Below are 22,916 nucleotides of genomic sequence, written 5' to 3'. Positions count from 1 at the left end.
GCAGAAACACCAGGCGGTGTCTGGTTTTGCCTGCTGTAGGATTCCTCTCTGTTTCACTCTCTGGCTCTCTTTTTTCTCTCTCTCCCTGGTCTCTGTTTCTCTCACACTCTCCCCCTGGTCTCTCTCTCTCTCCCTGGTCTCTCTCTCTCACACTCTTTCCCTAGTCTCTGTCTCTCTCTCTCTCTCCCTGTCTTTCCCTGGTCTCGGTCTCTGTCTCTCTCTCTTTCAATTTTAATTTCAATGGAGCTTTATTGGCATTACTCAATGAAGCAGTGTTGCCAAAGCAAACATATAACAAAACAACACAGATACAATATCTGTTAAAAAAAATAAATAATAAAAATACAAATAAAATAATAATACTAACAAAATCTCTCTCTCTCTCTCTCTGTCTCTCTCGGGATTCGAGGGTCAGAGTGGAATATGCCTTCCAAGTTACAAATAACTTGGTTTGGACGTAAATGGTGTGTGGGTAAGGTTTGATCCATTTTGCTGATGGAAGACTGATTTTTAAATGGTGAAACAACATTATGTACCACTGGTTTGCTGTGTGTATTAACGGGGGGGGGGGGGGGGGGGGGGGGTTGAGTAATTGATCCATAGTATGGTTCAATAAAAGTCAAAAGTCTCTCTTTCTCTCTCTCTCTCCCTTATCTCTGTCTCTCTCTCTCTCTCTCTGCCTGGTCTCTGTTTCTCTCACACTCTCTCCCTGGTCTCTGTCTCCCTGGTCTCTCTCTCTCCCCCATGTCTGTCTCTCTCTCTCCCTGGTCTCTGTCTCTCTCTTTGCCTGGTTGTTTCAGTCTCTTCTTTTTGTGTGTTGTTCCTCCCTCCCTTTCCCCCTCTCTTTTTACATCCCCCTCTTCTGCCATCTCTTCTCTCCTCTGCTACATCCCCCTCTTCTTACCATCTCTTCTCTCCTCTGCTACAAAAATCTCAGCGATGCTTTCCAGATGTTTTCAAGTATTCCACATTTCCTCAGCACCCCCCCCCCCCCCCCCAAAAAAAAAAACACACACACACACGCGCGCACGCCAACCACTTTCTGCACTGTTTCGTAAGACCTCCAATTCCAAGTCTCTTAGTTTGCATTTGTACTTTTGACTGGTCTTTCCTGTTTAGTAGGGATGGGCCGATGCCGATACTTGCGTTGGGGATCTGGCCTATACTGGGCCCATATACTTGTACCACCCACCAATACCACTTTATTACACTGGTATTCTGCCAGTGAAATCTGTGAATTCTGATAAAGTCGAGTCAGTGAGTAAAGTAGCCTACTATGGAGAAGAGACTGATAGCCTGAAACGAGCGAGGAGAGGAGACGGGACGAGAAACAATCAGATGGATATCTAAGTTAACGATAAGTAAGTTTTCAAATCATCGATTGCTCAAAGAGGATAAAGCTAGACAGCGAGAAGAGAGCTTTATATAACGATGCGGGGGCAATACCACGCAAAACACGTCCGTAACGCCAACTAAATATGGATGTGACAGTTTTGCGCGGAATTGCCCTGGACCTCTTCTATATATTCTGAGACAGGCGATTTTAAGCGCCAATTTGAAGCATCTCTACTAGACAAAGCATATATTTTGAGCAAGCATAGGGTAGGCTAGGCCCATTCAACAGTAAACCGATTTAAGAAGGCAATATGATTGATCAACCACAATCTAGTTAAGCCTACATGCATTCACTGCCCAACAACGTGATGTTCCTGGGTTTCCAGGATTTCGGGTCAACATAAAAAAAAACTAAAAAATAAATAAATTAAACTTGCTGATTATTGGGTTCAAGGAACCAGCTGTGGGCTATCCATCCTTGTCTCAGCTCAAATTGTATTTTAAGTTCACGTTAAGATCTTAAAAATAGCCAAGGCTACTCAGTTTTTCTCCCCAATTACTCTTATCTTGCCTTATTTCTCCTCATTTCGAATGTTGCCTTTTAGGCTACTTATTTTATTTCACATTAAACATTAGGCCTAGGCCTACAATGTTCTATTTCTTGAATTTTCCCTTGGGGGTCAATAAAGTATGTATGTATGTATGTATGTATGTATCTATCTGTCTTATCTATCTACAACTAGGCTTCATCCATCCATCCTAATATTATACATACATATAGCCTACATAGCCTAAACACGCAAGTTAAACATTATGATGCTCCGGACCTTTGCTTGAGGAAATTTTCCGTAACTGGACCTCGCTGAAGATTAATTGAATACCCCTGCCCTAAATCATAGTAGCTTAGCTGCTGCTTTCAAGAAACTGACGCTGTGCTTTCATGTAGCCTACTTGCGACGCTTATCAGTGTTGCTTCAAAAACATACAACAAACAACTAGCTAGATTCATGTATCTGCGTGTATCTGGCACAAATGGTTCTCAGTTTAAACTATAGCTCACCTAAACTGTGAATGTGCCTTGTAGTTGTTGTGCGTGGCTGGTGTGTTGGTTTAGCTCTGCATTCGCGCTAGTTGAGGATAAGCAGCCTACAAAACAAACTCTGTGGAGTTTCCGTTTCAGTAGATAAATACATCTAATTTGTATAGCGTTTTGTAAACTCACATGTTGTAATTTTTACTGAGTAATGTTACACTTTTCTGTCTCTGCTCCAGATCGTAACGTTAGTCGGATCATTATATGCTCCAAGTTAAGTCAGTGCTTAAACTGTACGTCATGAGTAACAGGGAGAGGACATATTGTGTGAGAAATCACTGCTTTCTTCAATGACTAATAGTTTAAACAATGCAAGTCTCCTTCACTAACTCTACTTTGGCAGCAAGCTGTAGATGGGCTCTGCAGCAACAACAGCAGCAGCAGCATCTTCTCTCTTTTCCTTTCTCATTGAGTAGCCTAGAAATCTAGCAACTCTCCGTTTGCTTGTGAGCTCGAATAAATAAACTTCTATCAGGCCAATCAAATCGTGTATAGAGTCTTAGGCGGGCTGAACATAATGATTGATGGCAGAGGCAACGGTTTGGCTTTAATTCCCTGCTACTTGAAAACAAATAACATAATGTTGCTGTTGGCGAACAGTGTGACACGAGTTAAGCTTTTATTAATTTGGCAAAAGTTTGAACTAGCCAACTAGCTCCGCTGGTGGGGAACGCATGTCTATGGGGAAACGCATGGGACTCATAGCGCTGTCCTATTGACCTCTCCAGAATAAGTCCCGCCTCCGTAACTTCCGTATCCATCCAACTTCCGGGCGTCGATTGTCTATGGGAAATAACATGGCGTTTCGAAATATACCGGTAAAACATCTGTAGGTAGCGAAGTAGAAAAAGCTGGTGGGAAGATTGGCCTACACAATTCTGCCATCTAGTTTCCACTGGATTTTTTGATTGTCGGTGCCGTTTAAGTAGTATACTATAGACTATATTACTTAAACGGCAACGAAAATAAAAAAATCCAGTGGAAACTAGATGGCAGAAGTGTGTAGGCCAATCTGCCCAGCAGCTTTTTCTACTTTGTCACCTACAGAGTTTGACAGGTACGATCTTTCAAAACGCCATGTTATTTCCCATAGACATTTGACGACCGAAGGTTGGATGGATACGGAAGTTAGGAGGCGGGACTTATTCTGGAGAGGTCTATTGCGTGCAGAGGGAATTTGAAAGACAACCGATTATCCCGCCCCTCGGACTGTGCACTGCGAACGGTGAGTGCCCAGACCCTACATTTTAATGTGGGCCTAGCCACTCGCTCCACTAACTTAAAGGAGCCACACCAATTTTACAAAGGGATCATGTTTCGTTGCCCTATCAGATTTTAGTGAGACAAAATAAGTATAAGTATATATACTCTTTTGATCCCGTGAGGGAAATTTGGTCTCTGCATTTATCCCAATGCGTGAATTACTGAAACACACACAGCACACAGTGTACACACAGTGAGGTGAAGCACACACTAATCCCGGCGCAGTGAGCTGCCTGCATCAACAGCGGCGCTCGGGGAGCAGTGAGGGGTTAGGTGCCTTGCTCAAGGTGCCTACTTCAGCCGTGCCTACTGGTCGTTGGGGTTCGAACCAGCAACCCTCCGGTTACAGGTCCGAAGTGCTAACCAGTAGGCCACGGCTGCCCTGTAAACAGCTTATTTTTGGTTTGAAATAGCCTGATATATAGCCAAATATATTTTATTTGATACTCCTACTACTAAAATAACTACTACTACTTTTATTTGATATATTATGTAAGGCAGCGGTTCCCAAACTTTTTTCCCCACGGACCACCTTCTAAATCCTGACTCGGCTCGCGTACCCCCACCATCCAACACATCAAAAAGTAACACATTCTATTGACGCATTCCAGGCATCGTTGTTTAATTAGCCGCCCTACATGATAACATAATCAAAATGTGGAACTGGTCTATGAGCTCTCACGTTAAAAAAAAAACAGTGTGGAGAACCACATTAGAATGGTTTGGTAGCATCTCACTGCAGACCACGCACTGTGGCTTTGGGCAGTCTGTCTCCCAATCCACGTGAAGCCTAGGGCTATACTGTATGCCTTATCATACTTTTGTTTTCTTTGCGCAGTCTTTTCTGTCTCGTTCTTTCTTTTATCCCCCTGCGCTCCATCTCCACCTTCATTAGTCTGTCCCCCACCCCATTCCATCGTTACCCGTGTCCTGCTCTGTTTCTCTCGCTTCTCCTCTTCAATCGCTTTAATGAAAACATAGCCTATTATAGAGTTTACAAATGATTTCCTTTAATTTCATGTTTCCATATCATTATAACCCAATTCGAAATTATGTATTATTTATGAATTAATTAGAGTATTCATTAATTAATCATTTTTAACTCCTTTCCGCCATTGCCCTTTTCATCTCGCGTACCCCCTAGTGGCAGCTCGCGTACCACAGTTTGGGAATCCCTGATGTAAGGGATAATAGACGACACGGTGGTCTATTCACAGAAGTTAATGCACGGTCAAGGTTGTAAAACGGCCCCGACGCGAAGCGGAGGAATCGATGCACTTAAACCTCGTAAGTGCATTAATTTCTGTGAACAGACCACCGTGCAGTCCATTATCCCGCTTATTCCACTGTTGCCACTTGTGTTCATTTCGTGTTACAATTTAAACGCTTTAATCGCTAAAACTGTCTTATTTGTAGAACTAATTTCTTCCGACACATATCAACTAATTTCTCAACTTGCAGGACAAACTGCCGTTACTAGTTCTAAATGGATGGTTGCTACGGCCAAAGGCCAGTCGTTAGTTCTATCTCTCCCGTTGTCAAGCGGGCGTATCCCAAGATTCTGATGAACTTTAGCTTTGAAACATCGCTATTTTACTTAGCCTGCTTTCATCCATCTAGCTAAAAGCCACATCCGTCATAAGCTACAATGTTGCCATGTTCTGAAAGTCTGCATTTTACAGCTTGGATGCAACGTGACAGTTCATTTAAACTTCAGAACGAGTTCGGCAAATTAATATACAAGTGTGATACGGCCAAAAAAATGGATCTACTTCATAGGTGTGCAAATAACATACGGTTAATGGTCGTTCTAAATTACGTAGGACAATGGGAAATTCAACCAAGCAGTTTAATAATTAGAGCAACTAGAGCAGAGAAGGAAATTCATTGCAATTTTATGCTAGTTATTTTGTGGTAGAAATATTGGTACTCGGTATCAGCAAATACACAAATGTAAATACTCGTACTTGGTTTGAAAAAAAAAATGGTATTGGGACCATCGCTACTGTTTACCTTACACAGGCAGTCGTAGTTGTCTCCTTTTGTCCTTCACTCGGAGGTCGGCCAGCCAGTACGCCCTCCTCCTCCTCCTCCTCCTATGCTGTTTGACTGATGGTGTAGAGATTGTGTTGGTGATGGTGGGGGGGGGGGTCTGTGTCTACTTTTCTGGCCCACTGGGGTCTGGTTGTTGGGCTGGAGGGGACTGGAGCTAGCTAGGGCAGCATGTGGCAGCCAGGGACTTGTGATTTCTCAGGTAGGACTCTATCTATGTAGGATTATATCTCCCACATCCAACATGCACATCCCCAGGCGCTCGCCAGACACACATCTATAAATATGTCCAAGCCGGCTTGGCTAGAAGCCTTTTTTCTTTTGTCCTTCTCTCATGCCAAGTCTTCTGTTCCAACATACTCACCACACAGTCCATTTGTGTGTGTGTGTGTGTGTGTGTGTGTGTGTGTGTGTGTGTGTGTGTGTGTGTGTGTGTGTGTGTGTGTGTGTGTGTGTGTGTGTGTGTGTGTGTGTGTGTGTGTGTGTGTGTGTGTGTGTGTGTGTGTGTGTGTGTGTGTGTGTGTGTGTGTGTGTGTGTGTGTGTGTGTGTGTGTGTGCGTACTGTATGAGCATGTGTGATGACTTGTGGCTTGTGTGTGTATGATGGCTTGTGACTCTGTGTGTGCATTGGCATGTGTGATTGTGTGTGTGTGAGTGTGCGAGAGATGGCTTGTGACTGTGTGTGTGTGTGGTATGGTATTAATGACCTCAGGCAGCGGAGGCAGCCCATTTATAGGATGCGTTCTCTGACAAAGGCTCAGAGGCCTTGCAGCCTGTAGCAAGTGAAGAGGAAGAGGAGGAGAAGGGGATGGCGCTGCACATGATTTGGCTCGCCGAGGCGGCCAGCGTTAGTCATGCCTGCGCTGCTGCTTTAAATGCTGACTGTGCCCAGAAACAGGAGCGCTGGAGAAGGGGACGTGCGTATGGTGATGAGGGAGAGGGGGAGACATGTAGGGATGCGGAGGGAGAGGGGGAGACATGTAGGGATGCGGAGGGAGAGGGGGAGACATGTAGGGATGCGGAGGGAGAGGGGGAGACATGTAGGGATGCGGAGGGAGAGGGGGAGACATGTAGGGATGCGGAGGGAGAGGGGGAGCAGTGAAGAAAGGAAGACGAGAAAGGAGAGATGAACAAGCATGGACGACAGCAACATCTTTCTTTCCTCCTCTCCATCACCGCTCTACTGCTCATGCCGTTTCCATTCTGTTCTACACAAGCAAAAAATGTGCCTTACGCAACAGTGCAGCTACTCGGGCTCCAGGCTCTGTGTTTTCCATTCTCCAGATGCATTAGGTTGCTGTCCAGAGAGCTGGTCTTAGTTTGTATTTCTGCAGGAAGTCCTGGAACCGCCTGGCTGAACTGCCTCATCCTGCATACCTCTAGTCAATTCTATGCGTTATTTACATAAGGGGTGTGTGTGTGTGTGTGTGTGTGTGTGTGATTTCTCTCCACCCTCATATGCTATGTTCAAGTGTAGTGCGGGCTGTCTCAGTGTGCAGAGCTGGTCTTTTATGAGGGAGAGAGAGCTCTGAAGGGTCAGCCCTCCATCTGCTCATTTCCAACCACAAAAAGAAGTCATTAGCTCTGGCTTTTTCCCAGCATTCCCCCTCCCCTCCCCTTCCCTCTCCTCCCTCTCTTTCTCTGTCTGTCTTTCTCCATTTTCCTGCCAGCTTGATCTCTCTCTGTCTCCCCCCCCCCCCCCCCCCTCTCTCTCTCTCTCTCTCTCTCTCTCTCTCTCTCTCTCTGTCCTCTTTATCCTTGATTACTCTCCTGGCCTTTCTGCCTTTTTCTGCTCCCCTCTCCTTTTGTGCTTACTCAATTTCTCTCCCGTCTCTGATGTGCTGGCTCTGTTTATATCTCCTCTCATTCACTCTTCTCTTTCTCCCCCCCCCCCTTCCCCACTGATTCCTCTTTCTCCCCCACTGCTTGCTCTCTCTCCATCTCCCATCTTAATGAGCTATGCTTAATGAACCAGTTTCCTGTGAGTGTGCGTGGGATTGACTAGGGATTAGGCAGAAATGCTCAAATGGGCCCACAAATGTAACGCTACAGTGGTGCTCTTCAAATACGTTCTTGCTTGCTTGCTTTCTTTCTTTCTTTCTTGTTTTCTTTCTTTCTTTCTTTTTCTTTCTTGCTTTCTTTCCTTCACACCATACACACACACACACACACATTGCTTTCACTCAAACTATTTCTCTACATCCTGTCACTCCACTTCCCCCAACCCCCCACCCCCTCTCTCTCTGTCTCTTCTGTAAACTGCCAATCCCATCGCCGCTCGTGGGATTAGGATTAGCAGATCTGAGTGTGGCCGTTTTAATGAGCACTAATTGATTTGTAATCACAGATGCACACGATCCTCAGAGAGGCCATGTGAGACAGACAAGGGCTTCACAGCTAGACAACAGTCTGAAGCAATAGCAGCACAGCACAAGTCTTGAGAGGTGGCCATGTTGGAAGAAACACCCCCCCCACACACACACACACACCCACCCACCCCATGCTTGATCCCGTCCGAGCACTTGAGCTGTGGTATTCAGGAAGGGATGAAAACAAACACAAGCTGCTGCTAGCGCTGGCTGTCAAAGACCAATGGGACAGCGCCCATCAGATAAGGGCAGCCCTCCTCAATGGAGGTGGGCTGGAGGGGTGTGTGTGTGGGTGGTAGTAGCGGGGGTGGTAGGGGATGAGGGGACACAGATTTCTAAGAACATTTGGGTTGAGATTAGTGAGGTACCCACCTACCTACTGTTCCATGACACAACACCATATTCCTTCAAAATGAATTTGAGGATGAGTGGCAAGTTCTGGTATAATGTTGCTTTGTGTTTAAATAGGAATGGATGTTTTCATGTGTTTGATTTAGCATCAGGCCTTAACCCCCCCCCCCCCCCTCTTTTTTCTTTTCTCTTCTACAGGGAAACCCATAATTCTGTCCCTGACCTTGTCCGGCCGGTTTACTGGACCCTACAATTAGACGGCGACAACATGGGACAATAGCAGTGGGTATTGGATATCCCTTCCCCTCTTTTTCATTGTCTTTCTTTTCCTCCACACACTCAAACACACATGTTCAAACTCGCACACTCACACACTCACAATTACAACAGCTAGACTCTTGGCCATTGGTCAAGAGTGAGCAGCTGAGAGACCACAACTCTTTGCTGTGGAGAGATGTGGTTCTAGCATGGACGATGCCCAGAAAAAGACTCTCGTCTGTGTGAAGTGCGCCTCGCCTCCACAGAGGGTTTGTGACGGATAATCAGCGAGGACTCGGAATGAAACTGAAATGGACGTGAAAGACCCGCGACGAGTGAGAACTTGACAGGTTTCTGCTCCACAGCAAGACTAACGTCGCACATTCCACAGCAATCAGAAACATCGGAACATTTTTGTGACTCCTTGTTGCAACTCCCCACTCACAAGTGCCTTTTGTATCTACTTTCAACTTCTTTTTGTTTTTTCTAACAAAAAGGTTTACATTCCAAGACCTCACTAACTCCAGACCCTATACAACTGGTTTATATTTGTTGGCTCTCGTCCAAGTTTCGTCAGCACTACATACTATATACTCATAGCTGTAGGGAGGGTTGAGCTTTTTTTTTTTTATTCATGCTCTCTGAACTTGTGTTATTGGGTTTTGAAGTGGGCACAAGGCTCCTCTCAGAGGAATGAGACCACCATAGGGTGACTTCCTGGTTTCTTTCACCGCCAAGCCACTCCATAACCTCCTCCACCCGCAGGCTCTTTAGAACACAGACGAGTTGAGCTGAGCCAGGTGTGCCCGCCGACCACATTGACCCCTGCAGGCGGTTGCCATGGTCAAGCTACAGTCCAAATGGCGCTACCTGGTGATGTTCCTGGGCGTGCAGCTGGTCGTCATGGCGCTGCTGTCGCGGGAAGGCTACCAGCGGAGGGTTTCATACTTCTTCCGGATCTTCCGCAAGTCGGAGCCTTCGTCTCACGCACGCAACGGCACCAACGGAGGGGACGTGTACGCCAACCTGTCCGTCCTGGCCCGGAGTCCAGCCAAAGAGGACCTCCCCTACTGCCCCAAGAAGTCCCCCCTCATTGGTGAGTCCACCTCAGCCACACGTCTGTAATACCAACTCCGGTTTTGCCCCATAGTCTAGTTGCATCCCCCATAAGCCCAATAGTAAACCCAGAAATGTTGAGTACCCTAAAATTTTATTGCAGAAATGTCATCTATAGGCCTAGTGGATGGAATTCAACTTGGTTGCTAAAAGTTGCACTTTGGGCAATTTGCATAATTAGCATAATAAGATAATTAAAAGGTGAATAGGGTAAACTTTTAAAATAATACATATAACCATGCAACTTTTTCAGTTGATTACTGTTGCCATGAGTAAACTACTAGCACTAGCCTGCAGAACTAGCATTTTACACAGCTAATTTCTGCCATTTTTACAGGACAACTGTCAAATCATTCTCCCGTTCATGCATCTCACTAACTTTAGTTTTGCATGCAACACCCGGGTTCTCTGTCGGTGGAAAAATGCCTATAAGATACTTCTTTGTCGCACTGTATGGGCAAAAGAAGGCCAAGTTGATGAATAACACTTGCTACCAGTTCTACAGTTGCAGTAAAAAGCCACCTGAACTTAAAAGGCTTCCTCCAACTGATGGCAACCTGATGCTGCACATACAGTACTGCGTGCTCATCTTCAGGTCATGTTGTGGAAGGCTGCTGGTCAGAGAGAGCCAGAGACATCACTAAATTTGGGTGAGAGGTTGCTAATGGACTCCAGTTAATCTGCTCGATGTCACCAGCTGTAGCTGCAGCACATTGCATCCGTGGCCTACTGGTTAGGGAATCGGACCTTTGACCGAAGGGTGGCCGATTCAATCCCTGACTGGTAGGAAAAATGTGGGTGGGGGGAGTGATTGAACAGTGCTCTCCCGCATCCACGGATGAGGAGCCCTTAAGCAAGGCATCTAACCCCCAACTGCTCCACTGGCCCCAGAATAAGGGCTGCCCATTGCTCCGTGTATGTGTGTGTGCTCCTAATGTGGCAAAATGCAGAGAACAAATTTCCAGTATTAACTTACAGGATTATACAGTATAACTTAAAGGCACACTATGCAGTTTTTTTAGCTTAATATGCAAGTTTTTTCGCTTAATTTACCTTCATTTAACAGCGTCATTGGAATGGTTATATTACTTTTTTCGGGTTGAATGTTGGCCGTCTCGCTTCCCCCTAGCGCCTGTGAGCGGAAAAACCACCCTTGCAACTGTGGGCCGACGGCCTCAGTGTCAGGAAGTATAACGAGTGTAACAAATTAGTTGCAAGTGTGAAGGGGGTGATGTCCACCGCTCAAATCAATCACAATACATACAGATAAAGACCAAGAAGATGATGAGACTGAAGGGAATGAGGAAACAAATGATGAAGATGGTGAAGGCTATTGAGTGTGTGCATGCTCTATACAGCTTTTGTAGTTATTGTGTGTTTTTGTGTGTGTGTGCATGCTGTACATGACATACCCCCTGAAGCCTAATACCCAGGACTCCCAGACCTCAGGGCCAGTTTGTGCCATTACAAAGGATGGCAGGCTGCCTGGCTGCATATGCATTGGGCTCTATAATGATGGTCAAAAGCACGGCGCATAGTGTATTCTCATCACCTCAATACCTATGCGCTGTTTGTCGCGCTGCTTGCTGTTAAAGGAAATGACAGATGTCCCTCTCATCGGTTTAAAGGATGTTCTGCCCAAAACCACTTCAATAAAATCAATCCTTTTCTTCATATGGGCACGGTGAAGGCCGGAATAGTGTATGTAATAGGTCAACACTGCCTCCTGACTAGGTTCCTTAAAGGTTTTCACCAACTCAGACCCCCAAGTATATGTGTTTTCCCAAATTATTTTGACCTAGCCTGGAAATATCCAGACTCTGGTACGTACATTTCATTTGTACAGAGAGTCTGTCAGATCTCGATAGGATAACGTTTGCAACACTTGCATCGTGATGGGCACTAACTTTGAAATCATTGGTCCAGCAGCCTTACCAATCATATTGATCAGAGATCCCTAACGTTACTTCCTACTTCGCCTAAACTTTACAAACTGACCATAAACAGCATCAACAGTCAGGAAACAATGCATGTGGGTCTACCTTTGCTGTAAATAAATGTCATTTTTCCTACTGCATTCTTTGACATTTGCACTTTGCAGGCGTTGCTACTTCTGTTTATCAACATAAGTTTCGGTTTTGTCTTCGCACGACCTCATCGTCATCATTCTCAGCCACGCATTAAAATAGAAAAAAACTTGCAATACATTTTTTTTCTCATCTTAACATAAGTAATCAACTGAGAAAGTTTCATGGTGATATATATTATTTAAAAAGTTTACCCTATTTACCTTTTATAAGTAAGTATAAGTATATATACTCTTTTGATCCCGTGAGGGAAATTTGGTCTCTGCATTTATCCCTATCCGTGAATTAGTGAAACACACTCAACACACAGTGAACACACAGTGAGGGGAAGCACACACTAATCCCGGCGCAGTGCGCTGCCTGCAACAACAGCGGCGCTCGGGGAGCAGTGAGGGGTTAGGTGCCTTGCTCAAGGGCACTTCAGCCGCGCCTACTGGTCGGGGTTCGAACCGGCAACCCTCCTGTTACAAGTGCTAACCTGTAGGCCACGGCTACCCCTTTTAATTATCTTAAGTGCAACTTTTAGCAACCAAGTTGAATTCCATCCACTAGGCCTATAGATAACATTTCTGCAATAAAACTTTAGGGTACTCAACATTTCTGGGTTCAAGAAAATGCAACTAGATTACCAATGCTTGCGCCCTCTCTCTAATCCAGCTCCGACTGTCCACTCCACGCTGCGACTGTCCACGCTGCGTTTCCTGTTTCTAAGGTTTCTCAGTGCCACCGGAGTGTAGTGTTGATTTACGAGAGGTTGCACCACCCTTCTGCACGTTTGGAGCATGTTTCCTGAGTTGGATAAAGGAGGCTGTTGTTGGGAAGGAACAATCTTTTAGATAAGACTTGAGAGAGGATGAAAAAAGGTTAAAATGCCATTTTCAAGTGAGCCAGTTGAAGCTGAAAACATCCATGGTATTGCTAACAAATGAGTTTACACGAGAGGTTGCCTTTCTCCTCTCCCATAGATACTGTGTACTATGTGACTTGGCTTTTACAGTTGTGAATATGTCCATGTCTTCCTCTGAAGGATCACTGGCTTACTGCAGACCCGGATCATTAGTAGGGATGTCACTTTTGTAAAAAAAATCCTGTTCGATTTTTGAGACATAAGTGTTCATTGAATCGATTGTAAAATCTACAGACATTTCCATTTTCAACGGCAAATATAGGTCTAGGCCAATTCACAAACAACTAACAGGCATTTGGACGAACGTAAAGAGGACACTTGTAGACGCAAGCCAGCAATATTTCTGATGATTTATTGGCGTGAAGTTTCGTGCCTGCAGGCTACTGCTGCAGGTGTTGTGTGCCTTCTGGTTTTTCCCACCTACTGGTTTCCTTGTGCATGCTCGCGTTTCTCACCACAGCTGCAGGAGTTGTCAAACATTCACAAACAAGTACTTGTTTTTATTTGAAGTCGCATTTCATATCTATCCCATGATCATTACCCTACAAACACTCGTACAAAATACATGTAAAATAAAGGCTATAATTTTGCACACTTTATAGCATTAAAATGGATTCGAACCTGCAATAAATACGCACACCTATGAACCAGACCGACCGATCAGCGCATTATCTCTTTGAGCCACTCCAATTCGCTGAAAACCGTCATCAAATCACCTAATAATTAACCACGCAAGCAACATTTTGTCTTGCATTAGGTGACACAAATGGTATTGCCTTTATCTTATAACTCCTTGTCTGAGCGACTACCAGGCCTATGGTTTTGAAAAGTCAAATGTTCCCTGACAAAGACATTCATACGCTAATTTTTTGCAAACTCCCTTCATTCAACCGCTTTGTTCTTCTTCATAGTTTGATATACCAAAAATCGTCCAATCGATTGTGCAATCGATTTTCGAACGTAAAGTGACAGCCCTAATCATTAGCATGTCTTAAGTCATGCTAGCGCTTTTCTTGTTATTATTTAAGACTCATTTTATCCTGAGCTGTGCCTTTCTGCAAGCAGTCAGCAGTCGCTCTACACTGAATTTGCTTCATATTACATCATTTAGTCTTAATGTTCTATGATTCCCTTAAGCCAACCCTGGTCTATTTCCAGCTTGTGCTTTGCTTAATGTTGTGTTCTTTTTTTTCCCTTTCTCCCTTACTTGTGGTTGTGTGTGTGTGTGTGTGTGTGTGTGTGTGTGTAGGCGGACCAATCCGCGTCACTTTCCCCATGGGCTTGACGTTTGCTGAAGTCGAACGAAGGAACCCACTTGTTACTCGGGGAGGTCGTTACCAGCCTCCGAACTGTGAGGCCAGGCATCGCACCGCCATAATTGTACCCCACAGAAACCGAGAACACCACTTGAAGTTCCTCCTCTACTACCTACACCCATTCTTGCAGAGGCAACAGCTCAATTATGGTATCTACGTCATTCACCAGGTGAGAGCCCTGTTGTGAGAGTTGTCCCTTTAACACACACAGACAGACAGACAGACACCTCTCCAACCCAATTCAGTCTTTCCCATGCTCATATCAGGGCCATGTCGCAATCTTGATTTCTGTGTGGTGGTTTTTCCTAATGCCCTCACTGCTTGCTAGAGGAACACATTAAGCTAGTCAGATGAAAGGCGTGTTGCAGCTAGCCCATGAGGCACGCTGCAGTGATGAAATAGTAAGGGGGAATTAGGGCTGCAAGTCTATGGGCTGTGAGCTCTAACACTGCGTCACAAGTCACTCAACAGCGCTTCCTGGCACCAGCCAATGGTACTGCAGCAAATAGACACATGTCATGCCTGTTGTGTTCAGCCATAATTCCAAATCTCCTTATCCACTTACAACGGCCCCTGCTTTGGTAAAGTACACACTTCATCTCTCGCTTTACAGTGTTGGCCGTTGGTCTACTACTTTTACTCACTTTACATGGAGGAGGATTTTTTTACTAGCGTAGTGGATGAAGACCTGGGCTAGTACAGTGCCCAGAAGAAGTTGTGGGTTCGATTCATGGCTGCCACTGTTGTGCCCTTGAGCACAACACTCACTTTAACCCAACTTGCACTGGCGAGAATGGCCCTCGTAATAATTGATGTATGACATTTCAGCCAAATGAAGTGTCAACAGAGAATAGGCATAGGCCTCTGATCACTAGCCTGCGATCACTAGCCTGCGATCACTAGCCTATTATCAGGCATGTTAGCGTAAGTGTTTTGTATCCTGGTGCATGACATCAGCACAATATTGTTTGAACACCGCACTCGCCAGAGCCCAGCCCTAGCATGATGTGTGCTCGGACGTATTACCAAGGCCACATGTGAGAGTTGGACTCAGTGTCAGTAAACAGCCAACAAAGATCAGGGGCAAAACCCTTGGCTTTTCTGTCATGTCTCCTCTCTCAGGGGTGGCTACCTCTCATCAGCCTTGCTGGGATTAGACTTGCTAATCCCCAGGCTTTTCAGCCTCAAGTACCGACCACATCTGAGCTCGCTCGGATTTACAGGAATATTGCAAGGAATTAGTGTGTAGGTTCGCATCCGTAAATCGATAAGTATGTGATCAAATTTAATCTCGACATATATTTGTGATCACAGATTGTGATATCTGTGACCACAGTTATTCACTATTTAGTTAAGGGTTTGTATTTCATTAGGTTGACATTAACAACTTGTTATACAGTATGTATGATGTATGTATTGCAGCATATGTATGGATGAGTCAGTGTATGGACAGATAGATGTGTTAATGCGTGACCATGACTGTGTTTGGACAGGCGGGGGACTACACGTTTAATCGGGCCAAGCTGATGAACATCGGCTTACGGGAGGCCATGCGCGAGGAGGACTGGGACTGTCTGTTCTTCCACGATGTGGACCTCATCCCCGAGGATGACCGCAACACCTACACCTGCGACGTCTACCCCAAGCACGCCGCCATAGCCATGGACAAATTCGGCTACAAGTCAGTGTGTCTCTTGTCCTATCATTTGTTATGCCCTATGCAGACTACACGATTTCAGCCTGATTTTGTCGTAGCCGACAAATTTCAAGTGTCATGCCCGAATATGAAAAGTTGAGAACGACGCCGAAGGAGGAAAGCAACTTGTAATGTGACATATTCAACGACCCGCAATTTATTGTCTGAGAGGTTCCACGACTCCACAACCAAAAGACTAGCATGTCAGAATTTTTGGGGAATCTCCTATGACTCCCGTGTTGACACTGAGATTATGACGACACGCGACGAGAAGGCTACAGTAGATAGGCTACATGACCTTGTAATGTGGCCAATCTTACGACCAAGACGTGGCAATTTTGGGTTCTCTGATCGCCAAATCTGACATGGTCAATCATGGTCAAGACCATCGTGGAAGACAAAAAAATGTTTAATCTACACAGACCATTAGTCTATATACATTGTGCTTCTACCTGCTTGATATCCCCTCCACCTCACAGGGCATTAGACTCTGCCCATGTGAGACCCAGGTTATTTTGGTTTTTTTGCCAACATGGGACACAGGTTTTTTTTGTTTTATTTATTTATTTATTTATTTATTTATTTGGCAGGGGTCATAAGTTGTTCATAAAGATAAAGCTGACTGATATTTAGCAGACATCTTTATGACACAGACTTGATTTCCGAACCCAGCTCAATTAGCATATCTAAGTCCCCAGTTATGGAATACAGTCCTACGTGTAGCGCTATATAGATTATAGGTAAGATACATGCCACCTGACTGAATGTGATCAGATGTGTTTTGTGTGGCCTTGGAATGCACAAGCTTTGTTGACCGTACTGTTGAAGGCACATGTGATGACGTATGCGTTCCATTCACAGCCGTGATGGATGTGTCCATTATAACGTCTCTGATGGACGTCAGTTACCAGCATCAGTGTGGGTTGTCCACGTAGGCGAAAAAATGGAATCGGTGTGGGATATCAGAATCGCACATTAAGTTGTAATCTGAATGCAGCCTTTGTGTACTCTGTCTCAGTCATGGCACGAATGATTCGAACTGATTGCATTGTAAATCGAGCAGGAATGATTCAAACTGATTATCCTGTTCGTAAATCGAGCAGGAATGTTTTCACTTCAGCCGTAAGAAATCTCACTTTAGCTCTCTTTTAATTGACAACTAGCAGTCCTTTTATATAAATAAGAACCTGTATCTAAGTGTTTTTTGTTTTCCTGTTTGAACTGTATGTGGAGCCTCCTTATATAAACAGGACTAATCCTTCTTAAGGATTCTGTCCTGTTTGTCTGCTGGGGTTTGTCTGTGTACAGGAGGGCCTGTGTCATGTTCTTTTCGTGTACATGTCTATTTAACAAGTCATCTGTCCTGGAGAAGGTGTAGGCCTCCCTTTGTTTGATATGGCGTAATCATGCACACATCATACCTCATTGCCTAGCCCCTTTGTGTATTCTCCATCCCCCTACACACACACACGCATCCACACTCTTTACCTTGCCCTTTTCTTATATTTGTGTATACTCTACTTGTTTTCCCTTCCTCTCTCCTTCACCTCTCTCTCTCTCTTTCTCTCTCTCTCCCCCTCTCCCTCTCTCTCTCTCTCTCTCTCTCTCTCTCTCTCTCTCTCTCTCTCTGTACACTTTTTCTGGGCAGGCTGCCATATAAGATGTATTTTGGGGGCGTGTCTGCGCTGACTCCTCAGCAGTACCTCAAGATGAACGGTTTCCCCAACAACTACTGGGGCTGGGGAGGCGAGGACGACGACATCGGGATCAGGTGAGTGAGGAAGTGTGTGTGTGTGTGTGTGTGTGTGTGTGTGTGGAATGGAGTGCCCACATCAACACACCCAACTCTGCGTCCCCGCCCCTACCACTACCCCCTACTCAAGGTCATTTGCCCATGTCCAACCATAAACAACTGCAGGGTCAGCTGGGAATGTTATTTTAGCAGAGTTGGCTAATGATCACATGATTACTTCCTGCTTCTCTAGTTTCATCATGTAAAAGGGCATCCATGTAAAGGTTCTGAGAGAATCCAGCTCACCCATTGGTTTGGCTTGGCTTATGTTAAAATATAGAGTTGAGCAGTTATGAATGAACAGCTGTCAGTTCCTTTTTGTTGGCTTGCCATGTGTCTGAGCAGGAGAGCTTTTCACATTCACATTACAGATGAAGCCTTTGTGGAAGCTGAAAGTATAGGCAAATTTAGGAAATGTTTAACCCAAATTGTTCAATCAAACAAAACAGTAATGATTCTTCTCTCCAAAAAGACCTCTTCATTTTCAAATCCTTGTGAGAAGCTATCGCCCATGTTCACATCAGACCCACTGAGACATCAGCTTGCTACTCCCAGTTTGATGTTTCAGAGTCCCTTTCATATCATAGCATGTCTATACTCGGACTGTTCTCTCAATCAGCCTCTCCTGTTGCCTTTATCTTCTCCTCCTCTGCATCACCCTCTCCTCTCTCCTCCTCTCTCCTCTTCTCTTCTCTCCTCTTCTCAGAGTGTCTCTGGCAGGTATGGCGATCTCTCGCCCGTCGCTGAACGTAGGCCGGTACAAAATGATCAAGCACAAGCTGGACGAGGGGAACGAGCGCAACCCTGAGAGGTACGGTCCGGCTCTCGGGTTTTTTCCCCGTGACTCATGCCATGAGCACATAGTGGAACTCGTGGTGTGGTTAGTGGGGAGGGGAGTTCAGCAGCACAATATGTGGAGGATTTCAGGTCTCTGAAAAGTCTGAAATGTTCTGAAGAAGAGTCTGAAATGTTCTGTAGTTAGTTAAAGTCTGTTTACTGTCTTCGTTTTTTTTATGTCTCTGTTAACATGTACAGTACATAAATGAATGGAGAGTAAATGTGTTTCATTGTGTTCCCTGTTGTTTTTGTCTGTCCTTTTTGTTTTCCTGCTCAATCTCTTCTGTCTGTCTTCTCTAAAGGTTCAACATGCTGGCCAAGACCCGGCAGACGTGGAAACAGGACGGCATGAACTCACTGGAGTACGAGCTCGTCTCGCGGGACTACCAGCCGCTCTACACCAACATTACGGTCAACATCGGGACAGAGGAGGGCCTCGACCCGCCCCCAAAAACCGCTGATGCCCCAGTTGAGGGCCACACCCCCACTTCTGCCCATGCCAAAAAGGACAAGCAGACGAACATAGTGAGCAAGGACACGCCAGACCACTGAGGAGTCAGCGTGTGTGTGTGTGTGTGTGTGTCTGTGTGTGTGTGTCTGTGTGTCTGTGTGTAGTAGCAGCGGGAGTGTGGTCGGTGGTGCTGGGTAGCGAGGAGGATGAGTCCTATCAAATGGCCACGTGTCTCTGTCCTCCTGTAAGCCTCCCAGCATTGTCCATCGCCTCCCACATCTTGGGGGACCACTGGCAGAGCCATTCCAGGACCAATCTCTTTCACGCTACTGCCTTGTCCATCCACCCTTCTGCTAGCCTCTGAAGGGAAAAGCGACTGCAGCAATCACCATGGCCCCTGTCACTAAAGCAAAAAGAAGAAAACAAACTGTGTGGGGGTTTGCCTGAGTGTCACTGTTTAGTTTTTTTTTTTTGGGGGGGGGGTTACTTTTTTCTCTGGGGCACATATACTCTTAGCAGAGAAAGACTGTGGTGGAAAAAAAAGAAAATTAGACCATTGAATGTATCTCTCGGTGTGTGATTTACAACAACATCATTGTTACCCCCCCCCCCCCCCGGACGCTCCCTGCACGTGACACTTGACCTTTGTTTGCTGTGTTTGCGGTGACAACAAGAGATGGGACCTGCTGTGTCATCACAGCAAGGAAAGCAGTTTGGACTTGGATTTTAAACCTGTTGCCTTAGCATACTGTTGTGCTCATTTTGATCTTACACTCTGTGTGTTTAAAGCTATGTGTGTGTATGTGTGTGTGTGTGTGTGTGTGTGTGTGTGAGAGAGACAGAAGACAGAAAGAGGCCACATAGTTTAAACAGAGATTGAAGCTGGGTGCTGCTGAGCGCAGGCCACATAGTTTAGTTTCACACTCACTCACATGTCCAGCCCTCGCTTACATGCATATCAACCTGATACCTACTACTGTGGTTACTAGCAGTGGAGGAAGATAATCAACTTCACATAATCAAATGCATAGCCTCACAATGTCTCTCACAGATATCCTGGACGTTTTTCTCGTAATAGCCTTTCCTGGTGAGCAGCCTAGAGGGAGGACCATGTTTGTTTCTCTTTGAGATCATATCAGGTGTCGAGCTGACATTCATCCCATTCTCCCTCTCTGTTCCTCAGTTCCCTGATCCGGTGTTGTAGCCTGGAGGGCAACACCAGAATAGTGCTTTGTGATTTAGAGTGCGGCCACACTTTGGCTATTCAAATATTAAGTACGCCCTGACGGTTGTGCCTTTGTGATGTTTCAACTGCACGTTTCTATTGCAGTAACTCTGGGCCAGTTTGGACCTTTACATTTGGACCTGATATATGGGCGTATCGTTATTTTATATATACAGGTATCCACAGGTTGCATTTTCTAAAATCTGGATTTGTCTGAGTAGGTTAAGCAATGTAGTTGCCTATGTAGTTCAGATTGTTTAATTATTTGTCAAAGCTACCCTTCTGAAGCCAAGGTAAATTCATAGGTGACAACATGTTTAGCATAGAGAGCATGGTTCTGTCGTGAGTCCTTTTTCATACTGTAGCCATGAAAAAATATATAAAGAAAGAGGAGGAAAATAATAGTTTGTGCTTAACCTGAATTAAAAAAAATAGTCACCCAAGGAACACAAAGATCAGGAGGCCATTTCACTAAGCAGGATTACTCCGTTATCCGGAATAGTGTGTGACCAAGTTTCATAATACTACTTTTTAATTCAGCACTACAACTTACAACTTGTGAGGAATTAGTTGATGTGATTGTCTGATGGGTTGAGATCTTTCTTTGTTGAAATCATCTGTTACAGATTTCACTTTTGTGACTGTAGCACATTCAGCAGTGCTTGTGTGGCCCAGGGCCTCTAGGGGCTGTGGAGAGCAGGCTTCACGGTAATCCACACGCTTTGTTATAACTCCGTATGTGGCTTGGAGTTCTTCATACCTTCTGCCTCTTCTCAGGCGAGCTTCTCTCCTCACTCCGCCAGCTGGAGAGACCTGTTCGTTTTTTATTTTTATTTGCAGCATTAACATGTTCTTCATGCAAACGTGTGTGTCTTAGCAGAGAGCCTAGACTATTACTGGGCTGAAACCAAAGATAGGAGTCTGGCAGGCAGCTTCTGAGCTAATGTTTAAATTGTTGGACCAGTGAGGGTCTTGTACAAAATGAAATGAAATGAAATTGCGTATGATAAAAGTGTAAGTGAGTGTGTGTGTGTGTGTGTGAGAGAGAGAAAGAGAGATAATTGTGTGTGTGTGTGTGTGTGTGTGTGTGTGTGTGTGTGTGAGAGAGAGAAAGAGAGATAATTGTGTGTGTGTGTGTGTGTGTGTGTATTTTTACAGTTTATGGTGGTTTCACATGCTGCTGTTTATGGTATGGAAATTGAGAGGTGGTGGTGGTACGTTTTTGTCTCACATGGGTCATCCATTACACTCAAAGCTTTTTTTAGAGACAAGCAGCCCATGCTATGAGCTTAATATCCTGTCCTTTCTTCTTGGGCATGTTTTTGTCTTTTTTCCTTCCTCTCTCTAAAACTTGGATGTCTGATGTATCACATTTGTATATAAAAAAAAAAAGGTTAATAGATAGTTGCAGGTGACGCACTGCAGACGTCCCTCTGGTGTCATTATTTCATGCTTCGCTCATTGGTCTAAAGGAGGAGCGGGAAACTGGAACTATATCCTAAGAAGGATGGGGGTTAAGAGATAAATCAACACACAGCTCACGAGACTGATCTCAGATCTGTTGGGTGCTGAGGCGTTATAGCTTTACCCATTCGCTGCACACATAAAGACAATTCACTATGTGTGTGTGTGTGTGATGGAAGGAGAGAAGGTCAAACTATGCAGGACCTCATGGCTGGATGAAATGTTGTACATTATGTTTCGTATGAATATAGACCGCTGTTTTTAAGCACTTTTGGGAATCCGATGCGCCGGCCACAATTTTTATCCCAACGTACTCTTGGCCATTTGTGTGTGAAAACGACAGATTTATTGCAGCATTTCTCAGTCAGCATTAGTAGTCGCCAGTGTCTGTCTGTTCCATTTCGTTCCATTTGGCCTCAGCACCCAAAAGGAGGTTCTAGCAGAACCGTGCTAAACATTTGTATGCAGCAGAATGCAACGTCTCACTTTATGCTATGTTTGTTTTTGTCCTCTCATCAGAGTCTGCACAGTCCAGAGTTGCCTTATTATAATGATTAATAAAACGAATAATCAACCAGTCCCAGTCTTACTGTGATGTATGGGTAGCATGGGGAGGATTTGGTTAATTTAGTGCCGAGGTTAAATGGCTTTTTCTATTCCAAAAGTATTTCATCTATGTTGAACACTGTCTGGAAAAAAATGCCTTTGTATTTTTGCCTAGAACTATGTTAATTATGATCTAATACTTTACACTTCCAAACAGATCCTTACAGTGGAGCAGTTGAGCTCAAATGTTCAAAACAATGGATAATTTAATCATAAAAGCATCCAATTTGGTAGAGAAACTTACAAAGGGGGTCCGATAGGATTTAGGATTGTAGGCGCCTCAGATTTGCCCCGACATTTTTCAAAATGACCGACAAATATGGATTTTGTTAAGTGGGAAAGGAATGAAAACAAACTAATTACTAATACAGTTACATATTTTACCTAGATCGATGAAATTCATTCAAATAAAAACATGAAAAACATTGATATTTATGTTAAATTGTATAATTATTCAATTTAATATATTCATGCATCCAATACCGTAATAGCCTACTCCAATCATAATACTCATACTATTATTGTTTGAAAAATGAATGTAGATGTGAGTGGAGTGTGGGCACACTGAAAAATAGTAGATACTACACACAAGTGTAGTATGAAGAATACTTGGTTTTCACAGTATTTCAGTGAAGGCTATTACGGAAGCGTCAGCCCTCGTGCGAAGCCTTATGCAGGTAAAGACAAGCAAGTTTACC

The 22,916-nt window shown here is 44.7% G+C and overlaps 1 protein-coding gene across 3 annotated transcripts in view; it reads left to right on the top strand.

Annotated features, from left to right (window-relative positions):
* LOC143119301 (beta-1,4-galactosyltransferase 3) overlaps window positions 1-22,191 on the top strand; it is a 31,830-nt gene extending 9,639 nt beyond the window's left edge. For 2 of the 3 annotated variants that reach the window (XM_076280698.1, XM_076280699.1), the window contains exons 2-7: window positions 8,662-9,817; window positions 14,081-14,316; window positions 15,641-15,828; window positions 17,492-17,614; window positions 18,342-18,446; window positions 18,775-22,191. In XM_076280698.1, coding sequence (XP_076136813.1) covers window positions 9,562-9,817; window positions 14,081-14,316; window positions 15,641-15,828; window positions 17,492-17,614; window positions 18,342-18,446; window positions 18,775-19,024 — 1,158 coding nt within the window. In that variant the 5' untranslated portion in view covers window positions 8,662-9,561 and the 3' untranslated portion in view covers window positions 19,025-22,191. The remainder of the gene's footprint in view (window positions 1-8,661; window positions 9,818-14,080; window positions 14,317-15,640; window positions 15,829-17,491; window positions 17,615-18,341; window positions 18,447-18,774) is intronic. The other variant, XM_076280700.1, reaches the window with a different exon arrangement.
* Window positions 22,192-22,916: the final 725 nt, after the last annotated feature.

This window comes from Alosa pseudoharengus, unplaced genomic scaffold (genome assembly GCF_046254945.1).
Source record: "Alosa pseudoharengus isolate Yale_2024_CS ecotype anadromous, Long Island Sound unplaced genomic scaffold, YU_APseudo_1.1 YU_APseudo_1.1_scf_12, whole genome shotgun sequence".
In the NCBI taxonomy this organism is placed as follows: Eukaryota; Metazoa; Chordata; class Actinopteri; order Clupeiformes; family Clupeidae; genus Alosa; species Alosa pseudoharengus.
Note: the sequence above shows the minus strand (reverse complement) of the source record. Positions and strands in the feature narration are given on the sequence as shown.